At 39.6% G+C, this 27152-nt stretch overlaps 1 protein-coding gene across 5 annotated transcripts; it reads left to right on the forward strand.

Annotated features, from left to right (window-relative positions):
- On the forward strand, nt 1-27147 carry LOC127633014 (dipeptidase 2-like). Of its 5 annotated transcripts, none has more exons than XM_052112040.1 (12): nt 80-129; nt 5568-5712; nt 6264-6412; nt 7280-7406; nt 8002-8131; nt 20495-20636; nt 20822-20891; nt 22078-22254; nt 22466-22550; nt 22656-22731; nt 23011-23146; nt 24524-27147. In XM_052112040.1, exons 3-12 carry the CDS (start codon nt 6270-6272, stop codon nt 24713-24715), a joined length of 1278 nt encoding a protein of 425 aa, XP_051968000.1. In that variant the 5' UTR covers nt 80-129; nt 5568-5712; nt 6264-6269; the 3' UTR covers nt 24716-27147. The 5 variants fall into 5 exon arrangements, with proteins under 5 accessions (XP_051967930.1, XP_051968000.1, XP_051968149.1 ...); XM_052112109.1 differs by lacking the exon at nt 80-129 and adding an exon at nt 179-301 and having other exon boundaries at nt 5622-5712; XM_052111907.1 differs by lacking the exon at nt 80-129 and adding an exon at nt 220-301.
- The last annotated feature ends 5 nt before the right edge of the window (nt 27148-27152 follow it).

The following is a 27152-nucleotide window of genomic DNA, read 5'->3' on the forward strand; positions in this document are numbered from 1 at the left end:
CAACACACGAGCAAATCCTGTTTCATCAAGTTCCGCAACGAAGAGCAGTTTACAGACGCATAACCTCATACGGTCTAGACATCTCTCCAGGTCGATGAGAACTTGAAGCCAAGCATCCAAACGCGATAAGTAATAGTGCTAATATGTATAATATGTTGTGTCTTTTACATATGATTTCTTAATAGACATCATGTTTGGCGTTTGGGGCGTGTTTAATGCTGTTTTTGAAGCTGTGTTGTATAACGGAGTTGGGGAGACGGGTTATTTGTCACACTTTGTACTCTACTGAAGTCGGAGTAAGGTAGGTTTCTAGAAAAGGTGGAACAATATGCAAAATGCCAATAAAACAAAAATAATTGATTTGTAAACGTACTTTGACTTGTCTTCAAACAAAAACAGTTTAAAGACAAGATAGCTTTCATGTGTAAACCATAATCAACAGCTTTTTGAAGATTATTATTTATTTTATTTTTTCTGAAATTGATGCATCTGCAAAACATTCCAAAAAAGTTGAGACAGGGGCAATTTAGGACTAATAACAATGACCATTGAAATAACAAGGTGATATGAATCAGGTGAGGCAATCGTGTTTATATAGTATAAAAGGACCTTCCAAAAAAAGCCTTGTCCTTCAAGAGCAAGGATGGGTTGCGGCTGGAGGCTCGCCAATTTGCCAACAGATTTGTTAGCAAATATTTAAGCGCTTTGAGAACCATGTTCCCCAAAGTGAAATTGGAAGGATTTTGGACATTTTACCCTCTACTGTGCACAAAATAGTTAGAAGATTCAAGGAATCCAGTCAAATCTTGGTGCGTAAAGGGCAAGACGAAAACCACTTCTGAATGTGTGTGATCTCCGAACCCTCGACATCACTTTCATAAAAAACGTAATTTATCTGTAATGGATATTTTGACATGGGCTCAGAAATACTTGGGTAAACATTTGTCAGTCAACACCATTCGCACTGTATCCACTGATGCAAATTAAGCTTTAACATGCAAATCATACATCAACACTGTCCAGACTTCTCTGGTCTCGGTTTTCATATGAGATGGAAAGTACAACTCTGGAATCGTGTTTTGTGGCTAGATGAGTCCACATTTCAAATAGTCAAATAAAAGAGGAAAATGACCATCTAAGCTGTTATATGCATCAGGTCAAAATGCCAGTGTGAGTCATGGTGTGGGGGCGTGTCAGTGCCCATGGCATATGTAAATTACTTGCGCATCTATGAGGGCACCATTAATGCAGAAAGGTTTGTATAAATATGGAGCAACAAATAGCCTACCGCCATCCAGACGTCTTTTCCTGGGATGTCCCTGCATTTTCCAACATGACAATGCCAAGCACATTCTGCCTGGATTACAAGTGCATGGCTGCAAAATTAGAGGGAGCGGGCAAAGTCTTTCTAGCAAGTGAGCCCACTGTCGGCCAAATTTGGAATGCTCCAGGGAGGCTTTTTTCATTCATGACAGTGCAGCTCCTATCAACTTGAATCGGGGAACACCTAAATCTAAAAAAAAACGGCAAGTCAAGCCTATGTTTTAACAACATATTCCAAATCAGCAGTAAAATCTGACAACACTTGTATCATATTTCTTTTAACCACATATTACGCTAAATCGCACAATTTTGTATAGCTAATGCACATGCGTGTTCTTGAGTTGATTGATGTTTGTCTAAAAGGTGATTTGCTCTTTTACCTGTAAGGTGGGACTTCTGTTCTAAAATCCGTTGACTGTTGGGTGATATAGCTCCTTGGTTGGGCATTCCAATTTTTCCCATTCATTTTAATAGAAGTGGCCCATCTCTAATAAATAAATAGTCTCTGGTGGGGGGTGCTAGATTGGCCTGCCTACTGTCCTGACCTGTCTTTAATTGAAAATATGTGGTGCATTATAAATTGCACAATACCGTAATTTCTGCAGCTGAAAACTTGCATAATGGATGAATGGGAGACATTTCTGCTTGCCAAATTTAACTGGTTCGCTCATTGCCCAAAGTGCAATTTGTATAAATTATGTTACACAGTCATAAACGCTCAACTGTCCCAACTTTTTTGGAGCATGTTGCAATCATGCAATTTGAAATAAGCATATATTTTAGAAAATATTAAATTCACAAGGTAATACATCAAATAATGTGTTGTTGTAGTGCTTTCAATAAAGCAAAGGGTGAATAGAATTTACAAATATTTTTTTTTATTATTGATATTTTGCATACATAGTTTTTGTATTTTTTGGAATTGGGATTGTATGAAATGAATTAAATTAACTACAAATTCTAAAAGAATTAAAAATATATATAATTAATATATCGTCTTTTTAATGCAATAATGTAAACAGTAAAATAATTACCAAAAAATTAAATAATTGAACAACAATAGATGTCACTATTGCATTAATTAGTTTTAGTACATTTCGTGAATGGCTATGCTTTTGTTAATTTTGACATTATTGATACTGTACATACATACATATGGAATACATGCAATGGAATTACATATTTAAAAAGCAAATTATAAGTAACTGTATTCCACTACAGTTACAATATAAATAATTGGCAATTACAATACAGGTACATTCAAAAAGTATTCTGATTATTGATCAGGTTACTTTGCATTTTATTGTCATTTGTTTCATTTAATATTTAGTCCTTTCAGATGGAAAACATTTATACATATAAATGATGCGATCCAAAGTGCATTTGAACAGCGGTGAAACTGTCTCGGTTACTGTCGTAACCTCCGTTCCCTGATGGAGGGAACAAGACATTGTGTCAATGTAGTGACACTAGGGGTCTCTCTTGATGGCCTCGGTTACCTCTTATCTTTGAGAAAAGGCCAGAATTTGCTGAACAGAATTTGCATGCCCCTCCCCCGGACATACGGGTATAAAAGGAGGGAAGCGTGCATCTGTTCAGACAGGTTTTGAGCTGAGGAGCCGAGAGTAAGGTCCCGGCCATTTGAGCGGCTTGTACAGTGTTGTGGCAAGAGGGACACAACGTCTCCTTCCCTCCATCAGGGAACGGAGGTTACGACAGTAACCGAGACGTTACCCTTCTGTCACTCACTTGACGTTGTGTCGTTGCAGTGACATTAGGGGTCCTTATCTAAAAATGCCACAATACTGAACCGTGTTAAGTGGACTGCTGATGCAAGCAAGCTGCTGCATGCAAAAATAGCAGGTATATCAGACTGCACATAACCTTCCCCAATGCCCAAAAAGACATCATATAGGTCCCGACATCCCTGAAGGGGGAAGCAACATAACTAGCATGGGATCAGGCCGCGCCAGCCGTGGCCTTTTCTCTCTCTTATGTTCCCTTTTCAAAAAGCTACACTTCTGATGCTGCGCTGAAAAGCGCTTTGGGAACAGCTTTAGGTGTGACCAGCTGTGAGTATGTGTGCAACAAGTCAATGAACATTGACCGGAATTTATAGCCTCTGCCGGTGTAATCATTTGATGCACCTGCGGCAGGGCTATAAATAGATGCGTCACAGGCACGTTGTCAGATATTTTGTCTTCAGATCACTCTGTGTTTGTGTGCTTCACGAGCCAGTCAGAACTTTCGCCTTGCTTACTTCCGAGAGTCGGCGCCCACACTTCATTCGTGGGGCTCTCGTATGGATCTGTCTGAGGAGAGAGAGACGGGACCGTCCCTTTCACTCGCTCTCTCTCCAGACCCAATTGGTCCTTCCCGTGATCTTGAAGCGCGCTCCGGCGCCTCATCAGTTCATGAGGGAGACCATGCGACTGTGGCCTCCTGCTAGGAACAGGACCTCTTCATGGGACTTAGCAATAGCCCTTGAGGGTCTGGTTGAGACCCCCTTCGAAACTCTAGAGTCAGCGTCTGGCAGAGTTATGACTCTCAAGATGGTTTCTTATGGTGATTACCTCTCTAAAGAGAATCTCTCTTCTAAAGAGAGTCTGTTTTGCCAGCCTGTTTAGAGTTTGCCCCAGGAATGACCAAAGCAATTTTGCACCCTCATCCTGACTACCCACCTGAGGTGCCTTTCTCGACCTTAAACCTGATCAATCTTGAAGCCTGCTGCTCCCCGCCATTTGCAACCCCGGAGCAGGAAGGTCTTCACAGACGTTGTCTAGTCTGTGCCCTTCAGACTTATGTCCACTGCACTAGCCAGTGGCGTATGTCAGGGCAACAATTCTTTGCCATGGGGGCCGCAACAGGGGGGCCGCCACCACCAAGCAGACTATGTTGCATTGGGTGTGAGACACTACTGCCCTGGCCTAGGAGGCACGTGGTTAAGCTTCGCCAGTAGGTATCAGGGCTCACTCTACCAGAGGGCTCGCCTACTCTAAAGCAATGGCTAGAGTTCTACCTCTGCAGCATGTTTGTGATGCGGCAGGTTGGTCCTCTCTGCACACATTCATCAGTTTTATAATTTGGATGTTCCTGCTACTCCGGACTCTTATGTCCTTGAGTCGACATCTCAAGCTCATGTCTGAGACCTCTCACACTCTTGTGATTTACTGGTCCCCAACCCTCTTGATGGAAGTGAGCACAATCAGGAGGGCCGTTTTCAAGGAGAGGGCCTTTCGTTTGAATGACTCTAGCAACTACTCAAACAGGGCTATCTGAAAGCCCGTGAGGACCACGGAGAGATCCCATGAGAGGAACAGGCATGGCCTAGGAGGGTTCAATCTCTGGAAGCCTCTAAAGAACCTGAGGATCAGGTCATGCTTCCCTAACAACTTACCGTCCATTGCATCGTGGTGAGCCACTATGGCGGCTACATAAACATTCAAGGTGGAGGGGGACAGCCGCCCCTCCATCCTCTCCTGCAGGAATGAGAGCACTGACCTGACTGCGCACCTCTGTGAGTCTTCAGATCTGGAAGAACACCAATTTGTGAATAAGTGCCCCTTTAGGGCATAAAACTACCTGGTTGAGGGAGTTCTGTCTTGAGTGATCATGTCTACTACGGCTGATGGTAGACTGTTTAGATCTTCCGCATCCCATCCAAGGGCCAGACTTGGAGGTTCCAGAGGTCTGGGTGCGGATGTCAGAGGGTGGGGAATGTCTGGGGAATGCAAATTCAAGAAAATTCACGTTAAATCATAATTTCTTTTTTCTAGTAAGACCTTTGATATTAGGGCAAAAATCGTATTCTTAACAATAATTTTTATATTGTTTTCCTGTAAAAATCCTTAAAACAATATCAATTAGATTTATCTTGTTTTAGAAACAACACTGCATCAGATATTTATGTTTTTCAGAGAATGTATTTTTAACATGTGTATTTTGTCTTGGTGTATTGGCAACGTTTTTATAGTCAAAACAAGTGAAGAAATCTATCAGTCCTGAAGAAGTAATCCAAAGTATTTAGAATACGTTACTGACCTTGAGTAATCTAATGGAATATGTTACAAATTAAATTTTACCACATGTATTCTGTAATGGAATACATTTCAGAAGTAACCCTCCCTACCACGCATTATATTTTTCACAAAAAACATTTGTTTTAAGATGATTATAAATATTCTGCTTTTAGTGTATCATTACGAAATGCCAATTTTAGATTTCAACATTCTCTTTGCAAATAGAATTGAATAGAAGAAGAACAAGAAGCCCTATAACAGATGGTATTGCCCCCACAGTGCCTGGATCTCATCATTGAGTCAGTCTGGGATTACATGAAGAAACAGAAGCAACTGATACAGCCTAAATGTTGCTGTTTTGAAGGCAAAGGTGGTCACACCAAATATTGGTTTAGCTTTTTTCATGTTTAATGGACATGAAATGTTAATGATGTTAATTAAGAAATGAAAACTATTTATGGCATTATTTTCTAAGACATGTACTGTATATGAGACAGACAAAGTGGACAATTCTTTGTTATGCTGATAATAGTGATCTGTTTTTTGTGTCTATTTGATGATGGGGGATTCATGGGTAGGCTACAGTAACATTTCGTTTGGAGGAGGAACATTTTTATTTATTTATTTTTGAAGTGGAAAATTAAAGTTAGAATTAAAGTTAGACCTTTGGGTTGATTTGAGTTATATGCGCTATCATCAAATTTAAGCTGTCTAACGATATAACTATTATGTTTCTACTCCAAACCTTTTCAAGATATAATAATTTAAATGTTGGCTGATATTGTAATATGAAGGTTTTATTTTAGTGCATAACACTCAAAATCTGTTTCTGAGCAAATTGACTAAAAATAATGGAGCACAATTGAATTACATTTTTTATAATTTCCCCTAACACTTCATATCACTTATTTCTATTATCAGCATCATATGATGTTAATATACAAAGAAGCAAGCACCAGTGGCCCATGGATACTCTGGTTCATTTGCACCCTTCTCTCACTTTTTCATGGTGTAATATCTGAGACCAGCAGAGCACTGGACATTATGACAAAATATCCACTAATCGATGGGTAGGTCTCACTTTTTACTTGATCTTTTTTAATCTGTGCATTAAACAAATTCAAGAGAAATACTAATGAATGGAATTATCACACGTTTGTCTGTTTTTGTTCAATTTCATGTTTTCATGTTTTGATTTCATGTCTTTTATTATTAAATGTAGTTCTTGTTTGTCATGTGACCATTATGTTCCACCATGTTTATTAGTCTTGTCTTTTGATTGGTTCTTGTGTATAGTCTTCTTATCTTGTTATCAGTGCAGTTTTCCCAATGGTTGTCATGTTACCCCTGTCTGTGTATTTACAGCCCTCATGTTCTCTTGTCTGATGTTGAGTATTGATTGTGAATGTAACATTGTTCGGTTTGGGTCTTGTCTAACTTTCAATGTCAAGTTTTTTGCTCATGGTGTTTGTTTTGTTTTGGATACTTGGCAGTTTTTACCTAAAAAACTGCATTTGGGTCCTACTTCGTCTTTGTCTTGTTATCATCTTCATCATTCTTGTCTCGCTTGCCTGCCACATCATTACAGAATACTCGACCATAACAAGAGAACAAGGGGGTTAAAAAATAAATAGACAGGGTAATATGACAAACAATGATAAAACAGATCTGATAAGATTAACAAGAACCAATAAAAAGACTAGACTAATAAATCACATAGTAAATCACATGACAAACAAGTAACTACATTTCCAAATAAAAGACATGAAATCAAATTCATGAAAACATGAAATTGAACACAAACATGTGACAGGAATACTGGATGATGAATGAGTCGTGTCTGTACACATAACAAAGGAACACCTGTAATGAAATTGGTACAGCACATGTGACATCTTCTGATTTCACAAATAATACTGCTTATCTTCTTCACCCAGTCACAATGACCTGGCACTACGTCTGCGAATACAGTATAAAAACAAACTGAGTCAGCTCAATCCGCACAATATTCCTAAAGTGGCTACAGATATCACTCGCCTCACTGCTGGTCATGTTGGAGGACAGGTAATTTTTTTTTTGCTTGATCCTAACAATATTTTTAGTTTTGTCTTATTCAGTCATCTGCTAGTTATAGTAACTCTTATTTGTGTACCATTAGAAATAATACACTTTGCTTTAATTATTGGACATAGACCAAAAGGTCCAAAGCTATTCTGCCCCTGACTCCCCAAAGTCACACACCACTTCTAAATTGTGTGGTTCCACAGGCATTGTATGATTGTTGGGTTTTTAGAGATTCATTGTTATTGTTATATTTGTTATATTGTTTGAAAATTACATAACATAACAATTACATAGCATATTTCAACATACTGTATGCTTTGGTGGCTTTCACATTATTTTTGAGTTTATGCCAGAAATTTTAATGTAATTTTGATAGAAATACTTATCTTGGTAATATTTTCTAAAGCAAATATCTATCGTTAAAACAACTTTCTATTGATTATCTGCACTCTCCTCCTCTTACCCTATCATGTATTTTGACATAATTTCCACTGAAACCTCCAATTGCTCTAAAAAAGGCCCACAAGAGTGCCCAGTTGCATCTTTCTGTAATCCGTGCTTGATTGGAGAGACTTAAGCACTTTATGTTTGTCAGGTCTTTGCAGCATATGTGTTATGTACGGCTCAGGATAAGGATGCTGTCAGACTGACTATGGAACAGATTGATGTCATTCGTCGTCTGTGTACTGAAAACCAAGAGTTGGAACTGGTCATGACAGCTGGAGGTACTGTTGCCCCCACCCCTCAAAAAGAACACTTTCCCTTTCCTGTAATTGAACAGGCCTGTCTGATGTTTTAAAGGATATGCTGATCAATTTGAGGAATTCAGTCAATACTATCCTTTAGTTTTAACATATTAAATCATGCATGCTGCAATACAGTGCTTGAAGTAGCCGGGTACTCACCTGTACGCAGTTCCTGCACTTTTCTAATTTAGTCAACAGAGTACTGGCAGTTATTCTTGTGCACCACCTCTTTTCAGAGTCTCCCGGTACAATGTAATTTATTTATTTTAAGTCTAAACATTCAAGCGATCTCTGCACAAATCTCAGTGGTGAGTTTAACAACACTCAGCGGCATGTGCAGCAGTATCAGCGGTCATCAGAAAATATCCGTGTTCCAGTTTCGGACCGGAGTGCAAATTTTTAAGCTTGTCTGGGCTAAGTTAAGTTACACTGCTCTTTAAAACATGAACCAGCAACTTTTAAGGTGAGCACATTTTATCACGTCTTAATTAATCAAATGTATTTTTACAAATGGCTTAGCAGGTGCAGTAAAACTACAGACTTAAAAAATACCTATCAGCTGTTACAGAAGTGATGTCAGCTCATATGCACAGCCTTTTTCAACAAAAGAGAAATTGATGATGAAAACCGAACCTTTGAAGAAAATGCACATAAACGTTTGCTTTTATTTACTATTCTTCCAGTTTTAAAGGGGCATGTCTCATCTGTTCAGGGTCAGTCATGCTCCAAAGTAATAACGTGAAGCATCATTAAACCTGCATACATGCATATATCCTTACTGTGTTTGGTTCTATAATCAGACGTGTGTCAGAGTTCTCAATCCTGAACATCATCAAATAATTGTTTTTCTCCATTTACCAATGATTATCTGCACAAATATCTGTCTCCTGCACAAATTCACCATATGTGCAGAACAAGGAAAGGCTTATTTTCCCCTCCTGAATTGGAGGAAAATAGAGAAAAGTGAAGAACAGGCATTGCATTTTTTAATTATTTTATCTAAAAAGACAGTTCTATGTTAGATTGCCATTGTTTTCTCGTGTGGGTTGATATTGTCAAAGATATACAGACTTTAGCAGATCTAAATGTTCTTCCTCAGGTTTTCATAAACAATAATCCTACATTGTAGTGCATGTTTTTTATTTTCAAAGTAGTTAATCGAAACCTATTGGTTATTTGAGGGTGTGGGGTCCTTTATGTTCTTTAGCCAGATCCTAAAATGGAATTTATGGCCAGACCTTAAAATATGTTGAATTGAAACTTTTTTTTATGTAAACAAACACACAGTATTAACAGTGTTTTGTTTTTCATGTTTATTGAAAATGTAAGGTAAGAAAAATATGGAAAAAATATTTGGCCCCCATTGTGTTTTCACCTGGATAATCTAGCTCCCGAAGGAAGTAGTTGAAGAGCATATAGTAACCCCCAAATTTAATAATTTATTTTAAAATAAAAATATGTTGGGAATAAAAGTGGTGTCCGAGTATCATTTACCAAAAATAAATAAATAAATAATAAAATAAAATTATAATCTAATACTAACATGAAGAGTACCTGCACTTTGTTTCTTCCACTTCAAGCACTGCTGCAATATTAGGAAGTTTATAAATGTGTATGTTATCTCAAAATCGCTTGTAGACTATGATTTTATTGAGACTTTAAGGGAAAACAACAAGAAAGAAAATCACAACCTTTGCCAGAGTCTGCCCACAGCTGAAAATCTTAATAGAATTGCTTCTATTCTTGACAGGTCTTAGTCTAGTTGTGTTCATTTTATTTTTCCAAACAAACACTGGATACTTTTGTTTGTTACAGCATCACTATATTAATGAAGAAATTAATAGCCTCTGTGATTCCAGCCCCATAAACACAGGATACATACATGTCAATTTATTGAATTCATGTCATATATTTTCTTTGTTACATTGCAAATTGTTGCTTCAGCTTTTATGTCTCTCCAATGGAACTCTTTACTGGAATGCTTAAAGACATAAACATGCTTCCATCCTCACAAACAGACTACAGAAGTCTATTTCCAAAGATATTGTTGAAATCATAATCTTCAACCCATTCCAATTAACAAAATTCTTGCATCCACTTGTTGTGTATGTGAAATGAGAAGAGAGCATGTGCAATCTCCCAGCTACTTGCCTGAGGATACTGTATCCTCACTCAACATGATATGCCCCATGAAGTGCACCTGAGGCATTCTAAAACAACCACCTTGCATTTCAAATATCACACACAGAATTCTGTGCAAGAGTTCTGTGGAAAGTAGATGTTGTACTCTGCAGGGCAGATAGTTCCCTTTACAAAAAGCTTCACTATGATGTTGCGCTGCTAAGCGCTATGGGGAACAATCCTAGTTGTGACCGAGCTGTGAATAATGTGTGTAACACGTCAATGAACATTGACCGGAATTTATAGCCTCGTCTGATGTAATCATTAGATGCACCTGAGGCCAGGCTATAAATGGATGTGTCACCAGGTGTCGTCAGAAACTCTTTTTTTCAAAACGATTCTGTGGCTGTGTGTTTCACAAACCCTATCAAAACTTTCTTTCCTCTGTTAGGAGTTAGAATTTGTTAGGCAGTGTGCTGTAAACCTTTTCTCTTTTCTCTTCTGTTTAGAAAATATCATGTTATATATATTATATATATATATAAAAAAAAAAAAGAGAGAGAATGACTGAAAGCCACAAACGATGCGTGTTCTCGCTTTATAGCTGAAAAGGGTTTGTTTGGGGAAGAGCACACTGCTCTCGCGTTGCAGCAGGGCGGGTGCAATTTGCTTTCAGGCAAAGTGCTTCGCGCTCGCTTCGCTTGCTTCCGGGAGTCAGCACTAAGAAAAAAAATCCAAAAAAGAGATCGTTTGTGGGGCTTTTGCATGGATTTGGCTGAGGAGCAAGAGACGGGTTTATCCCTTTCTCTCGCTCTCTCCCCAAACCCAGCTGGTCCTTCACATGATCTCGAAGCACGTTCCGAGGCTTCTTCGGCTCATGAGGAGGATCACAATTCTCTTCTCGCCTCCGAGCTTTCCGTCCGCGATAAAAAAATCTACGGAGGAATTGCTCGATGTTGTTACTCGTGCGTTGCCAGACTCCAGTTGGACTGGCCACGCAAAAAAGAGACCCCCAAACCCTCCAAATTAGGGGATAGATTTTATCTTCCAGTCTAAGAAAGGGAACGCCTCATGAGTCCCTTCCCTTCTTTGATAACATCCATGAAGAGCTTTCGCGCTCATGCAGAAACCCCTAAAAAAAAAAAATACATACCCTCAACGTCATTATATTTGACTATCGTGGGTGCTGAGGCACGGTGGTATTCAGTGATGCTGCCGGTCAGAGAGACGCTTGCTGGCTATCTCTCGGCATCGTCACACTATGCTGTTTTACAGGCGTACCAGGCTGACCTCCTGGATGACCTGAGTGTGGGTTCTGCGCTTGACGAGCAAGCCTCAGACCCGCCTCGGTCCTGTCTGAAGGGAGGCTCAAAAGCAAAGCGTGGCGAGTCATGCTCCTCCTCCCAGGGATTGGGGACAGTCTCTCCACCCTCGCCAGCCCCCGAAGCAAGACCTCAAGACTATAATTTCTAGTAAGAGAAAACCCTGATGGTCTTGCACCTAGATTAGGGGGTAGCGCCCCTCGGGATGGGGCACGTGCTACACTTCACCCCTCCCAGTACCCCCTTGAAGCCCCTCCATTCCCGCCACCTCTTGGTGTTTCGGGTTGCAGAGGCTTCCGTCAAAATTGGGTGTTTTCGCTGTTCCTGAATTTTATTCAGGACGCAAAACACTCGACAACCCCTCAACAGGAAGTGTTAAAACCTAATACCCATCTCAGAGATCCTGGCAGCGTGTAAACTTCTGCCAGATATATTTTTTCTGTGAATCTTATAAGGGTGTCAGGATTTAATTCACTTGCCGCTTTTCCGTGTTTCAAAGGCGTGTTATGTAAAAAAAAAAAAAAAAACTCAAATCTCCTGGTTAAAGGGGCCATGGTATGTGTTCCCCTTCCAGAGAGCGAGTTAGGTTATTACACTAAATACTTCCCATTTCCCATAGAGGGTGAGGGGTGGCATCTGGCTTAGATCTTAAAGCTTGAACTGCCCGTGGGTTTTTCAAGTCCTAGATGATGCCTATCAAGATGGTCGTGTCTCAAGCCCTACAACTCGTTTGGCTGGTCACCATCGATCTTATGACGCACTTCTATACTTCATTTAGAAGTTCTGCCACAACATGGAAAGTTCCTGAGGTTCGCTTCCGGGGGCGAAGTCTTCCAGTGTCAGGTTCTTTCACTCGGCCTAGCCCTTTTTACCCGTACATTCACAATGCATGATGTAGCTGACGACTGGCTGATCCTAGCGCAGTTCCAGGAACTGGCAGTTCAGCACAGGGACATCATCTTAGCTCATCTGTTTCTCTGGGGTTGAGGCTCAATGCCAAGAAAAGCGTCCTCTCTCCCACTCAGAACACTGTCTATCGGGGCATCGTATGGAGTTCAATCACAATGCGGGCACAACTGTCTCCTGCTAGGATTGAGTCCATTCAGATCACCCTGAGCAAAGTCAGGCTAGGTCAAGGTTGCACTGTTATCAGTATCAACGATTTCCAGGCCTCAGGACGACCGCGTCCTCGGTGATCCCTCTGGACCTTCTGCTCATGAGACCGTTTTTGTTGTGGCCCAAAGCCAGGGGATTTCTTCCAAGGGCCAAAACCCCTAGGCTAATAAGGTTTACGCGCCTCAGGCTTCGTTCCCTTTCTATGTGGTTCAGACCCCGGTTTTCTGCCTTGGGTCCCACTCTAGGTGCATCTTGATGTCGCAGGCTGCTAATGACAGATGCCTCCCTGACGGGCGGGGTAGTGGCCTAAGTGGTCGTCCAGCTTAAGGGGATAGGAGGGTCGTCAGCTTGGTTGTCACAGTCACTGTCTCGGGTTGATGGCTGTATTTCTGGCCCGGAAATACCTACTCCTGAGGCTGTCATGTCTTGGTGCGGGTGGACAATACAGCGGTAGCCTCTTACATAAATCATCAAGGAGACCCACGTTCTTGTCAGCTGTATTTCTGACGTGTCGGATTCTCCATAGGGCCCAGGGCAAGCTCCTGTCACTCAGGTCACTTATATCCCTGGATGCCCATATGTTGGAGCAGATTTACTGTCCAGACAGAAAATACCAATGGGGGAGTTAAGAACTCCACCCTAAGGTAGTAGTTGCCCAGAGTTCGCCAGCAAGGGTTTTTGCCGCTTACTGATAGCACCGCGCTGGCAGAACAGGGCTTGGTTATCGGAGCTAATCTCTTCCCTCGACGGCTCGCCTTGGGCGATTCCGAACTGGAAGGATCTTCTATCTCAGGCACAGGGCAATATTTCATCCTTGCCCCGAATTGTGGAATCTTTCATGTTTGGCCCCTAAGGGTACCAACTGAGGGATACAGGGCTTTCTCCTGAGGTTATCGAGACCTTTTTAAATGCTGAGAATTTTCCACTTGGAACAAGTTTGGGTTAGATCTTAGGGCAGAACAGGACCTATTCGCCTCTATGAATAGCGCAATGTCTCCTCTACTTCTCCCTGAAATCACCTAGCCCCTTTGGGTCTGGATGTTAAGACACATACATGACCCAGAATGCATCTGAATGCGTTTTTTTTCCCCGGTTTCTCTGCTCCCGGGAGTCTTGGCAATGTTCACCAGCAATGGTCTTGCCTCCTTTTAATGGTGCTGCGCTGGCCGAACAGGATATGTTTCTCAGAGTTAATACCTCTCCTCGATGACTCGCCTTGGGCGATTCCGAACAGGGAGGACCTTCTCATCCTTGGCCAGAATTGTGAAACCTTTCATGTCTGGCCCCTAAGGGTACCAAATGGGGTTCACAGGGTTTTCTCTTGAGGTTATCGAGACCATTTCAAGTGCTAGGGCTCCCTCCACTTGGAACTGATCTGGGTAGATTTTTCAGGGCAGAAGAGGACCTCTTCGCCTCTGTTGATAGGGCAATGTCTCCTCTACTTTTCCCCGAGTCGCCCAGTCCCCCCCCCCTTTATCGTGGTGACACATACATAGCACAAATGCGCCTGCATGCGTTTCTTTCTACTAAAGTTTATATTACAGAACCAGCTAACTGCCAGTTTGCTTCAGTTCTGGATTTTCTGTAGAAAGAACTGTCAGCGGGCACTTGCCTCGCCACTGCCAGGTTCTATGTGGCCACTGCGGTTTGCCACAGCTTGGTGGGCGGGGTGCCCTCTAAGAGGCATCCTCATTATTGCCCGGGCCTACGAGGCGCGTGGTCAAGCTTCGGCATTATGTTTTAGGGCACACTCTACCAGAGGGCTCTCCTCCTCTAAAACCTTGGCTAGAGGTCTCCCTCTGCAGCAAGTTTGTGTTGCGATAGGGTTCTTTATGGGTTAGATGCTTTGCTACTCCGGACTCTTATGTCCTTGAGTCGACATCTCAGCCCATGCATAAACAAGTTTGTAATGCGGCAGGTTGTCATCTCCACACACATTCATTGGACTTCTATAGTTTGGATGTTCTGCACTCCGGGCTCTTATGCCCTTGAGTCGACATCTCCGTTCATGCCTGAACAAGTTTGTGATGCGGCAGGCTGGTCCTCTAAACACACATTCATTAAAATGTGTAATGGTTTAGATGTTTATGCTACTCCGGGCTCTTATGCAATTAAGTCGACATCTCAAGCTCATGTCTGAGACCTCTCGCATTTTGTGAGTACACTGCACAACCGTAGGGGTCCGGACAGCCCCCAGTGCGGCGGCGTGGGTATTGCGTTCCCCATAGCGCTTAGCAGCACATCATCAAAATGAAGCTTTTTGTAAAGGGAACGTCTCGTGTTACATGTGTAACCCTTGTTCCCTGAAAAAGCGGAACGAGATGCTGTGCTTCTTTGCCGCACTGGGACGTCCCAGGACTGCTCTTCAAAAAGAAGTATCTGATGACACCTGGTGACACATCCATTTATAGCCTGGCCTCAGGTGCATCTAATGAGTACATCAGCCGAGGCTATAAATTCCGGTCAATGTTCATTGACGTGTTACACACATTATTCACAGCTCGGTCATTACTAGGATTTTTTCAGGGAACAAGGGTTACACATGTAACCCGAGACATTTTAGAAGTTCCTCAGTCTTAATTGTTTCTAAGTCTAAGTTAACTCTTTGTTAATATCTTTACTGGTTTGAGGTCTGAAATAAAAATATACAAGGCATATGTATAATTAGCTCCAATGAACCACAAATTATTTAGGTTGAATTCACTTACTATTCATGTAATCTAGAAGGATGGTGGTATTGGATCATTGAGATCAACTTTAAGGATCACTTATCAGACAACTATATGATAAAGGCAATCCAGTCGCGAGAGTCATCGGGACAATTCCCAGTGTGCCGCTCTGTCTGCTCATAAATTGGCCCGGCAGACTCGCCCGCTATCTCTTTGCTTTCACACGCACGCACACACACACACACACACACCGACGTTACATGCCTTGGCGAGCGCCGAGTGAGATAATCGCGGGAATGATAAATGGATTGTAAAAAGATTTCAGGAGGAGCTAAAAAAGCCATGTTAAAAAAAAAGCATTGGCATTGGAGGATGTCGTGTGCCAAATTATTATTATCTGTTTCAATGACATTTCAGTGCTTTTAGCCTTTTGACTTATTTTTAATGTGATTGTGGTTTAATGCAGATAAGCTTGGGGAAGTGAGAAAAGGAAAGAGACAGGCCCAGGGACAGAGATCTTCAGTGAGACAACAGCAGTCAGGCAGAAGGTCCCTGAGCCACCAGCAAATGCTAGTTGTATAGATGAGGAGACTGATAAGTTTGATTATTTTGATCATCCTCAGTCAAAGGACATGTTTTTCAGTTATCATCCTCAACAGCCACCAAAACATCACATAGTAAAAGGTTATAACAGAAAGGATGGAACCAACCGCAAGTGGTTGACATACAATGGAAAAACTAATTCTCTGTACCTGTTGCAGGTGATAGTCCTTTCATAATGGGAGGTATGAATGCATGGAAACATGTTCATCAGAGGATTGAGGAGCATGAGAAATGTCATGTCCACAGAGATAGTGCAGATGCTTACTTTCTAATGGCTAAAAAGGCAGATGTGAAAAGTCTATTGACTGGAAACCAAATGTCTTTACATTATGAACAAGTAAAAAAAAGCACCAGGTAATGGAGCGCATAGTAGATGTCACAAAAATAATTGGCAAATGTGGACTTAGTTACAGAGGAGATAAAGCAGAGGCTTGTATACATTGGAAAACACTGCAGTCAATAATGGCAACTTTCTAGAGTTGATAATACTCTTAAGCAAGTATGATATGTGTCTTCAACAGTACTTGAACACTTGTATTGAACAAAGCAAGAAGCACCATGACATTGGGGCAAAGGGCAGAGGCTCTCTTGTGACTTTCCTGTGGATGTAATCAGCCAAATTATAAAGGGCACAATTGCAGGTGAGGTTAAACAGACTGGCTTGTTTTCAGATACCACCCAAGCAGAGGTGTAGTGGTAAAAAAAGAGGTGGGTAAACTATAAATTCTGGTGGACCATGACGTGGTCACCCGGTAAGGTGGACCACTGCCTACCGGTGTATGTGTATCCTGATGACATCGCTATAGGCTATCATTTGATGGTACTACCAAGGGTATCACTGGTTGTTCCCTCATCATAGGTCACACAATCACTATTCAATTCATACATTAATCTAAGTTCTTGTTAAAGAGACCCAAGAAGGAATAATATGGTTGAAATCTATAAAGTTTACTAAATGACAAAACAGAGAGAACAAAAATATTTAAGAGAGATAGAGAGGGAGGCTTATATCCAGGGCTTCCAATGCAATGCACTTGTACATAATAAATAGGGATTTGGGATTATTTTCATAGTCGATTAATCTGTTGAATATTTTCTCGATTAATCACTTAGTTGTTTGGTCTATAATATGTCAGAACAATGTGGATCAGTGTTTCCCAAAAGCCCAGGAGGATGACGTCCTCAAATGTCTCGGTTTGTCCACAACTCAAAGATATTCAGTTTACTGTCACAGAGGAGAGAAGACACTAGAACATATTCACATTTAACAAGCTGGAATCAAATATTTTTTTACTTTTGTCTTAAAAAATGACTCAACCCGACTAATTGATTATCAAAATAGATTAGATAGTAAAATAGTGCAGATTAACGACAGAAGAATGAATCTGGTGCCACATATTTTAATTTTAAGAAAACTCAGTTTCTGTAATTAACAGAAGAAAGACAATAGAAGTTCCATTTTGAACACAAAATAATATACAGTGTGACATGAATCTAATTATCTATTAATCTAACCAAATTAACCTCAAAAACATGAAGTTTAGTACTGTTTTCCAAGCTCACTCACTTTGGGATTGTAGCTGAGGCCGTTTGCTGGCCTCAGGAGGTGGAGGACTGCTGTTTTGACGGCGCTTAAAAAATTGCCGGATATCCATTTTTACATGAGACGTTTGGGCTAGTGAGTGATGGATGAATCTTGATGCAGTCTGCTGCTTCCTGCTGATTGGTCAACACTGACAGTAATGCAGCCAGGGTTTCCCATACGTTCATTTATTTGTGGCGGCCCGCCACAATATCAACGCTGACCACCACACATTGATTTTCGATTTATTTTGTATTTTTTACTAAGCCTATTTAAAATCGTATTTGATTGCAGAGAGCCGTAGCGCATTCGCGCAGCACTCGTCCCTCTCTCTCTCTCTCTCTCTCGCGCTCTCTCTCCGTCATGGAACACCGCTGCATAAATCTGTCCAACACAGCACTGTCAGTTATTACTTATTAGCCAGCATGCAAGGAGCCTAGCTAATAAGGAGAGCTAAGTTATTGTTAGAATACAGCTGGATTTTTGAGGTCAGCACGCTGTATATAGCTGGAAGTAGTCAATATCGATGCACGCGCATGGAAAACACTGGCAGCAGCGCATTATGAAAGACTTCGTCTTAGGTTTAACAACCTATGAAACTAATAATGAACAATATGAAACTAAAACTACATAAGCTTAATTTTAAATGGCTTAGGAACTATCTAATTAGAGGTGGATAAACGCAATTTAGAGGTGGATAAACCCACTTTGGAGGTGGGTAAATGCTATTTCCGAATTTTGGGAGGTGCGTAAACGGCGTTTACGTGCGTTTAGCCTCCTACATCCCTGCACCCAAGATATCACCTCAAAAGACCAATGTGCAGTCATTTTGAGATATGTTACATATGCCATTCATGATCGATTGGTTGCTGTGGTAGACTGTGAAGCATCAACTGGAAAATATATGCACATATTCTGAATCTGGTATTGGCAGACCCAACAGGCAGTGTTGTAGAAATACATCTCTTTTTTCATTGCTTAATGATGTTGCAGTTTTCCTCAGAGAAAAGAAGGGAAAAGATAAGTGATGACAAACGTCACAGGAGACTCTGCCCAATAGGGGAAACCAGATGGTGGGCCAAAGACCAGACTAAGGTCTTGGTAAGCCTCAGGATGCTCTGTATGTTTACCTGCTGCTGACTCTCACCTTATTTGAGGGAGATAGGAGTATGAAGCCAACAGTGAGGGTCAAAGCAAAGGGATACATTGAAGCCCTTGTATGAGTATGAAACAATCCTCATTGCTCAAACCTTTCTCTACATTTTTGAGCATACATCCCCCCTCTCCAAGTACCTACAGATAAAGGGAAAGGATATACTAGCAGCTCAGCATCTGATTGAGGGGACAAAGGACCGCCTTAACAAATGTATCAGAGACTTTGAGGGAGTGAAAGTAGCAGCTGATGAGTTTGTGGGTTGGGCCAATCAAAAGCTGCATGAGGAGGACAGCTTTGAGCTAGAAGTGCAGACTGCACTTCCAGAGAAACGGGTCCGAAAAAAGAAAAAAATGCCTGGAGACCTTTCAGAAGATGATCAGGTAGCATACATAGAAGGTTTTCAGCAAATGCAAAACATTTAACAGATTTTGCTTGTCTGGACCCTAAAAACTGTGTTCAAATTAAGGCAACTAAGCTCCCTAAGTGTCTGCTTAAATTTGATGATAGAGCCACTGTTAGCACATTGCATGCTGAGCTGTCTAGCTTGACATTCCAGTGGGAGAGACTGAAGAAGTCCCCTCTGAAGGGTTACATTGTAAGGACAGGTATGCTGGTAGGAGATGAGGAGGATACAGGTGGACCATTGTATATGGAACCAGAGGAAGAGCTGGAGAACAGGACCTGTTCCTGCTGCAAAAACTGTGCCATTTGTGTTTATCTCATTCTCTCACAGTACAACCTTCTCACTGATGCAGACCATGTAATTGGGTTGGCATATAAGTTTCTGTTGACTATCCCAATCACTCAGGTCGCCTGTGAGAGAAGCTTCTCAACACTGAAGTTTGTCAAAAACAGGCTAAGAAGCTCAATGTCTCAGGAGCACTTAGTCATTCATTCTAATCGGCACTGAAGTCATGCAGCTCAAGCATATAAATCGCTAAACATACTGGATCACTGTATTAGATGAATCTATATTTAATATCTTCTTTTATATACAAATCGTCAAGATGTTTCTTCGTCTGTTTATAACTTGCACATTTTTATCTCGTCATATTTTTGTCAGCGCTTTAACATGCTTTAACAAAATTGTTTAATTATCTTCACAATGCGCCATTTTAATCTCGTCTTCGTTATTGTTGACAAAGGGTTTGTGATTTTGTTGGAGATTAAGACTGTGCAAGGAATTCCAAAGAGAAAAAAAGTTATTCTTTGTAAACCTTCATCAGAATGTAATAATTCGAGAATTAAATATTTGCACTGACAACAATTTGTTTATGCTTCTTTACCTAGCGATTATAATGTATCATGATATCTGAAATTTGGTCATCTCTTAAAAATAAATATCTTTCAATAGCCTGTTTTATTCTGAAATAAACAACTGAAGCCATGGGCATTAGACTCCCGGGCTGAAAATGTGTCCCACTCCGGCCCTGCCAGTATACACTCAATACGAGTTCTTAGAACTGACTTTGTGTGTAGTATAGGAACTACAATAGCTTTATTAATGAAATGTTATTTTAAATGCCATGTTATTTATTTTTAACTATTTTCATATTTTGACTTAAAATTAACTAAAAAGAGGGGAATTTGTGTTGTACAGGGCCAGAGGCGTATTTATGATAGTCACTGATGTGGAGACAATAAAAAAAAATATATACAGGATTACACAAAAACAAAGAATTACACAATATTGCAAATGGTTTGTGTCCCACAGGAAAAGGTAATCAAATATTTATGATAAACATTAACGTAATGTTTTTGTGTTTGTTTGAGGAATGAGAAACAGTGCAAAAATTGCATGTCTCATCAGTGTGGAGGGAGGTCACTCCATCGACAGCAGTTTACCAGCATTGCGAATGTTCTACCAGCTTGGAGTAAGATCCATGACCCTTACACACACCTGCAACACACCGTGGTAAATGCTCTCTCATGAATATATTATACCCTAATAAAAATATGTGCAGTCCTTCAAACTTGTATTTTTATAATGTTTGAGAGGAGTACTACTCACACATACTTTATTTACACACCTGCTGTTCGGTAAATATTCCTTTTCTTATGCTTCATTTATTGTTTGCAACTCTCTCCAAAAATGTGTAGGGCTGAGAGCTCATCTAGACATTACCCATACTACCAGCGGAAGAACAATAGCCTGACAGAATTTGGGAAGGTAAGGGTTCCTTCTCAACAGACATAAGATATTAAATCAATGTAAAAGTTAAACACAATAGATGTGGATTAAGATAAAGTTAAATACAAGATAGTTAGAGTTTGACCCTCTATAACAGGCCTTTCATCCTCTTCTATATTTGGAGATCCCTTTGTTTTGCCCTGTTTTGAACCCAAAGACCAGAGCCACAATTCAATTTGAAGACATCTTTATTTTTTGCCTTTTTATGGTTAAAAATATTTGCCTTTGGTCTTGGAGTTATTTAAATGTTTAAGATGGTGATTTCTATAACCTGTTTGCACAGTTGTTCAAGATAATCTTTGTAGTATGGGGTTTTGTATTTTTCTGAGCATATTTATGTTAAATTGTTGATGGATTTGGCCGATAGTGACCTATGTAAACCTTACAATGATGGGGAACAGCAAACTTATTTTACATGTCATATGTATGTATATGAAAAAGAAACATCAACACTTTAAAATCCATTTCAACCTTCAAACATTTCTGGACTTCCAAACAGTAAAACATGAACAAATATTTAGACCTCATTTTGCAGTGGTATTTGCATTGGAACTGATGTTGAAGTTTGGTTAACATCATATGTACACAGTAAATCAATTTTGATATGGATCTAGAGATACCCTGACTCCCCTGGTTTGAAAGGAATGGATCAGAATCAAATGCTTTACACTGGTGATAAATTAATTAATTCATTTAGTTGAAAATGTATATGTTCGGGGGGCCTGGGTATCTCAGCGAGTATCGACACTGACTACCACCCCTGGAGTCTCGAGTTCGAATCCAGGGTGTGCTGAGTGACTCCAGTCAGGTCTCCTAAGCAACCAAATTGGCCCGGTTGCTAGGGAGGGTAGAGTCACATTGGGCAACCTCCTTGTGGTTGTGATTAGTGGTTCTCACTCTCAATGTGGCACGTGGTAAGTTGTACGTGGATTGCGGAGAGTAGCATGAGCCTCCATATGTGGAGTCTCCGCGGTGTCAATCACAAGGAGCCACATGACAAGATCCGCAGATTGGCAGTCTCAGAAGCGGAGGCAACTGAGACTTGTCCTCCACCACCCAGAATGAGGGGAGTAGCCACACCACTATGAGGACATACTTAGTAGTGGGAATTGGGCATTCCAAATTGGGAGAAAAGAAAATGTATATGTTCACCTCCTCTTCCCAGGCAGTGGTGAATGAAATGAACAGGTTAGGAATGCTGATTGATCTGTCCCATACGTCTTGGGAGACAGCCAGAGCAGTGCTGAAGCATTCTACAGCTCCAGTTATTTTCAGCCACTCCTCAGCCCATGCTATCTGTAACAACACTCGCAATGTACCTGATGACCTGCTACTGCTCCTGGTGAGACCATTATTCATTGTGCTATAACAGGCATAGATCCCTAAAGCACTCATCTGAGTTAAAATTAACTACATTGAAATTAACATTAGCCAAGATTAATAAATGCTGTAAACTTTTTTTTATTGTTAATTCATGTTAACTAATGTAGTTAACTAATTTTAACAAATGGAACCTTACTGTAAAGTGTGATCGTTATTAGTTTTCTTTCTAGAAAGAAAATGGCGGGCTTATCATGGTAAACTTCTACAGCAGTTTTGTAGCATGCTCAAAGGAAGCAGACGTCTCTAATTTGGCTGGTAACACAACATACATACTGTACATCATATAAAGGGACATGTAGTCAGTGTTAAGTGTTTTTCAGCTTTTTATTTTTAATCAGAGACTTATGTTGTTTATTTTAGATCATTATGATCATATTAAGGAGGTGATTGGAGCTGAAAGCATTGGGATTGGAGCAGACTTTGATGGGGCACAAGGGTAAGTAACCAACCGAATAAATGTTTATATCTCAGAGCTCATGCGATTTGTTCGTGCATTCTTGTTGACTGTTTATCTGGATACTGTGAATCAACAGTGTTGATGTGTGCCTACTGTGGATCTGTGTGTGCAGAATTCTGCAGAAATATGAACACACGCCATTCACAAACCTTTACATATCCTCTGTCTCTTGCATGTTTGTTTATTAAATATTTTGGCAGATTCCATTAAGGCCTATGCCTCGTGTGTGTGTGTTTATGAATGTCTGTGTTATTACAGATTTCCTCAAGGCCTAGAGGATGTATCCAAATATCCAGCTCTAATTGGGGAACTGGTGTCAAGAAACTGGAGTGAGGAGGAGTTGTCAGGAGTGCTAAGACTGAACTTCCTTAGAGTATTCCAAAAGGTTGAAAAGGTCAGGAATAAATATATATATATATATATATAATTTTTTTTTAAGTATTATTATTCTAAACATTCAGATTCAAGTCACTCAAGGTACACATAAATAAAAAAATTAAAAAAGAGTAGTATGTAGCATACATAGTAAACTGTTGCTGATTGACCCTTGCAACTGACATTATGTATAACATATGATTCCATAAAACAAGTACATTTTGAATTGCTCATGTCTTCATGGAAATTCCATCTCTTATTCCTTCATTATGATGCCCCTGCCCATGAGATGGGACATTCAAGCAAAGACTCATTTATTTTGGTATGATCAGACCATCACAGAGATATTTACAACAGAAAAACCAAACTTACAAAACACAACTGAAGAATTTGAAGTGAAAAAGGAGATGCATTTCTATGTCCAGCTCTGTTTGTATGAACTGGAGTACTCAGAAATCAAACTCAGATAGATGGAGGAAGCTGAGGAAGCTACAGACACATAGTGTCCTAATAGAAATGTTGGTTTCTATTTGCGTCATCATGCCGGGTAGCACTGTCTGATGTGAACTGTCACTGGTCTTTCTCATAACAGTATATTGAACCCAGCATCTTACTATTGGGTTAAATACAACTTGATTTTGGCCGAGGATGCCACACTTACTGACTTGATTGGTTATCAATAAATGCAGAACAGGGAACAGATGAGTTACAGTATTTCCACTAATATCCTACACACATCACACCCTACACACATCACACGTTATCCTGAGGCATTTTTTTTTCTAACACCACATCAACGTCCTATTTTTATTTCACAATCAACATATGCAGCTATCCTATGCAAATGATCACACCACTTTGTGTTCCTTCTTGTATCCAGCTTTTTCTCTCTCATTGCTGAACATCTCATAAGTTACTCAGTTGCTGAAGTTGCTGAGTTATTTAATATTCAGATCACAATTCTCTTACTCTGATTCACCATGACCAATTTCCCTTTTATTCCCTCTGAAAACATCGCTGATGAAAATATACTACAGCTTTTATGTGCACATTGTACAACCTGTCCCTCCCAGTGGTTGTCTAGGATGTCTCCCATGACCTTTTCCCTTACCTTCTCTCCAAATGCCATTGCAGTAGTTCTGCTCATCCAAATTGAAGAATTTTGATCTAATCCCAATGTTCAATTTGAACCATGGCCAAAGAAGAAATTAGTTTTGACGGCTATCTGAAGTCACACTAAACCTGTTTTTTTTTTTTTTTTTATAGCTTTTTCTATCATTTGCAACAAGTGAAAACTATTTCCCTCTTTAATGAGGCAGTATGGTCAAAGCTCATTTGGATACATTTTAAGTATTTCCATCTCTCTTTTTCTCTCTCTCTGTTTTTATTTGTTCAGGTGCGAGATGATATGTCTAACACTTTACCAAGTGAAGTTGAAATCCCATTTTTGGAAGCAAACAACAGCTGTCGCGTGATACTGACCCATCCGGTCATCAGATCTGAGAGAAACTATCGAAACACAAATTCTCCTTTACTGCCTGCGACATCTCTAGCCTGGTTCGTCCCACTTTTTGCCCAGTTAATCTAATTGTAGAGCAATACATCAACCAAGGACAATGTACAATCAAATATCTTATTGCAGATTGGCTTCAGACCAAGAGTTAAATTGACTGCTAACTCAATGGCTGAAACTGATACATTTATTCCTTTTGGAGATATACATCGTCAGGTTTGGAAACAGTTCTTGAAAACTAAACTTGAGATTTTTAAAATATTGATTTCTAGTAGACAGATTTAATTATTGTAGCTAATTAAAAACTGAAATGCCTTTCAATAAGCTTTTGAATTAAATGTTTAAAGAGAAATAAAGTATAGGAAAGGTTCTTTTTTTTTTTTTTTTTTAAATAAGAACTCCTTAAGTTGTCCATTAGTTGATGAAATAATAAAGGCGTTGTTGTATTCTGTAAGTATATGGGACTGTGTGCATCCTGTATGTGATTGTGTGTGTGTGTGTGCATTCTGTGTGTGTGTGTGTGTGTGTGTGTGTGTGTGTGTGTGTGTGTGTGTATGCATTCTGGCTGCGTCATAGTCTAACCCATTCATCTCTCTTTCTCTCTGTGTCAGTGAGTGAGTGAGTGAGTGTGTGTGTGTGAATATTTTGCTCTCTTGATGTTTTAAAGCCTCACCCCTTCATTTCTGTGTGTGTTCGTCCAGCATTGGGGCTGATATATAGATTGTATTCAACACATATATATAAAAAAATTGCTCTGTGTTAGGATATTTCCCACTCATGTCCTAAGGTCGGTCAATTCTGACTGCAAACAGCCCAGGTGGCAAAAATGACAGAAGAGTCTAGTAGGGTTAAACTGGGATATGAGAAATTATTTAAACGTTTTCTTTTTTCCTTTTTTTTTTTAAATGTAATTTTCAGCTGTGTGTCTTGTTAAGCTGCTTGACAAGAATATGTGATGTGTGCAGTAAAATCGTTTAGATATAATATAAAAAAGAACTCTCGGAATCTGTGGTTTAAGCAGATTTTCATGTAGGATATTTTTAAATTCATGGAGCACTTTATTGGAACTTTTTTAATTTATTTTTCACATTTTAGTTTTATAGCTTTTAAAATGTACTTTCCTAAATTGTCTGCACAGCAAAGTCAACTGCTTGTTTCAAGTGTTTAATCTTAAAACACTATTCAGGGAGTTCATAGAACATTAAGACCAATAACAATAATGGATTATTGCCTTTATATTCCAGATATAATATTGTAAAAATAGTCAATACAATCTTTCATATATTTCTTTTATTTGTTTAACAACTTATTTTTTTGTCTGTATAGACATCATGCCCTACAGAAAGAATAAAGATTATGTATTGTATCCAAAATGTTTGAGTTTTGCACTAAAATGCATGTTGAAAAGAACAGTTAATTTACAATGAGAAATGTCTTTCTCTTTATGATTGTGTAACAGTCCATTCATAAATTGCATAACCCACAGAAGCATGCATGTCCAATATCCATCCCATTCCTTGGGCCGGATTCACGAAAATGTTCTTATGAAACAAAAAGAAAAAAAAAGTTCTTAGGATAAATCATAAGAAGTTCATAAGAGGTGGAATTCTTGAAAAATTCTTAAATATTTTCATAAGAACATCTTAATTGTTTTTCTTAAGAATAAAATGGCATTATCAACAAAATGTCTTTTTTTCTGATTTCTGAGTCTTCTAGAAGGCTCATGAGGTTGCCTTGTCTAATACAACAAGTTACATCAACACTGGTATAATCGTAACGATAAATTGATCTTTCTATTAACCTATTTGAGGTAGCAAGCACCTTGTTATAATTTTTTATGTAAATTCTGGATGTTTCTATGGACTCTTAAGATCGCGAAGAGATATCGCTTTATTGAATTGACCTGCCACATTAAGAATTAAGCTTCAATTTTGATTGTTTGAATTTCATAACATTTATGTGGTTTAAAGCGGAAAATAAAAATTACTTAAAACATTCAAAAACTTGTTGTGGTCTAAAATCACATTTCTACATAAGCAGTCCATCGTGACTTCTGACTCAACATTATAGATTGCGTCACATTTTGAGCAATCCAGTAAATTCATCAAACATCTTACCTTTAGGGATTTAGGATAACTGTGTGGTGGTTAGCCTAACTTTAAGGTGTTATTTATGATGATTTCTGAGGAAAAAAGTTTTAAGAACAAGTTTTTGTTAAGAACAATCTTTCTTAGGAAATTGTTTTGGGAATACAGAATATTGGTAACATTTCTTAAGTTAGAATTTAAGAAGAAGATGTGAAGTTAAGCAGAATTATCTTAAGCAAGTTTTGTGAATCAGGCCCCTATTCCTTTGGTTATTTTCTGAAGATAATACTTTCAACACAATAATGGGTGTTTCTACAAATAAATAATAAGGACGAAATAAATTAAATAGTTACAAGAACACAAGTGGAAATGTAATTTCAGCACTTGTGTTCTGAATGACTGTCTTTTATGTATCTGGAACACTC

This window comes from Xyrauchen texanus, chromosome 1 (genome assembly GCF_025860055.1).
Source record: "Xyrauchen texanus isolate HMW12.3.18 chromosome 1, RBS_HiC_50CHRs, whole genome shotgun sequence".
Taxonomy (NCBI): Eukaryota; Metazoa; Chordata; class Actinopteri; order Cypriniformes; family Catostomidae; genus Xyrauchen; species Xyrauchen texanus.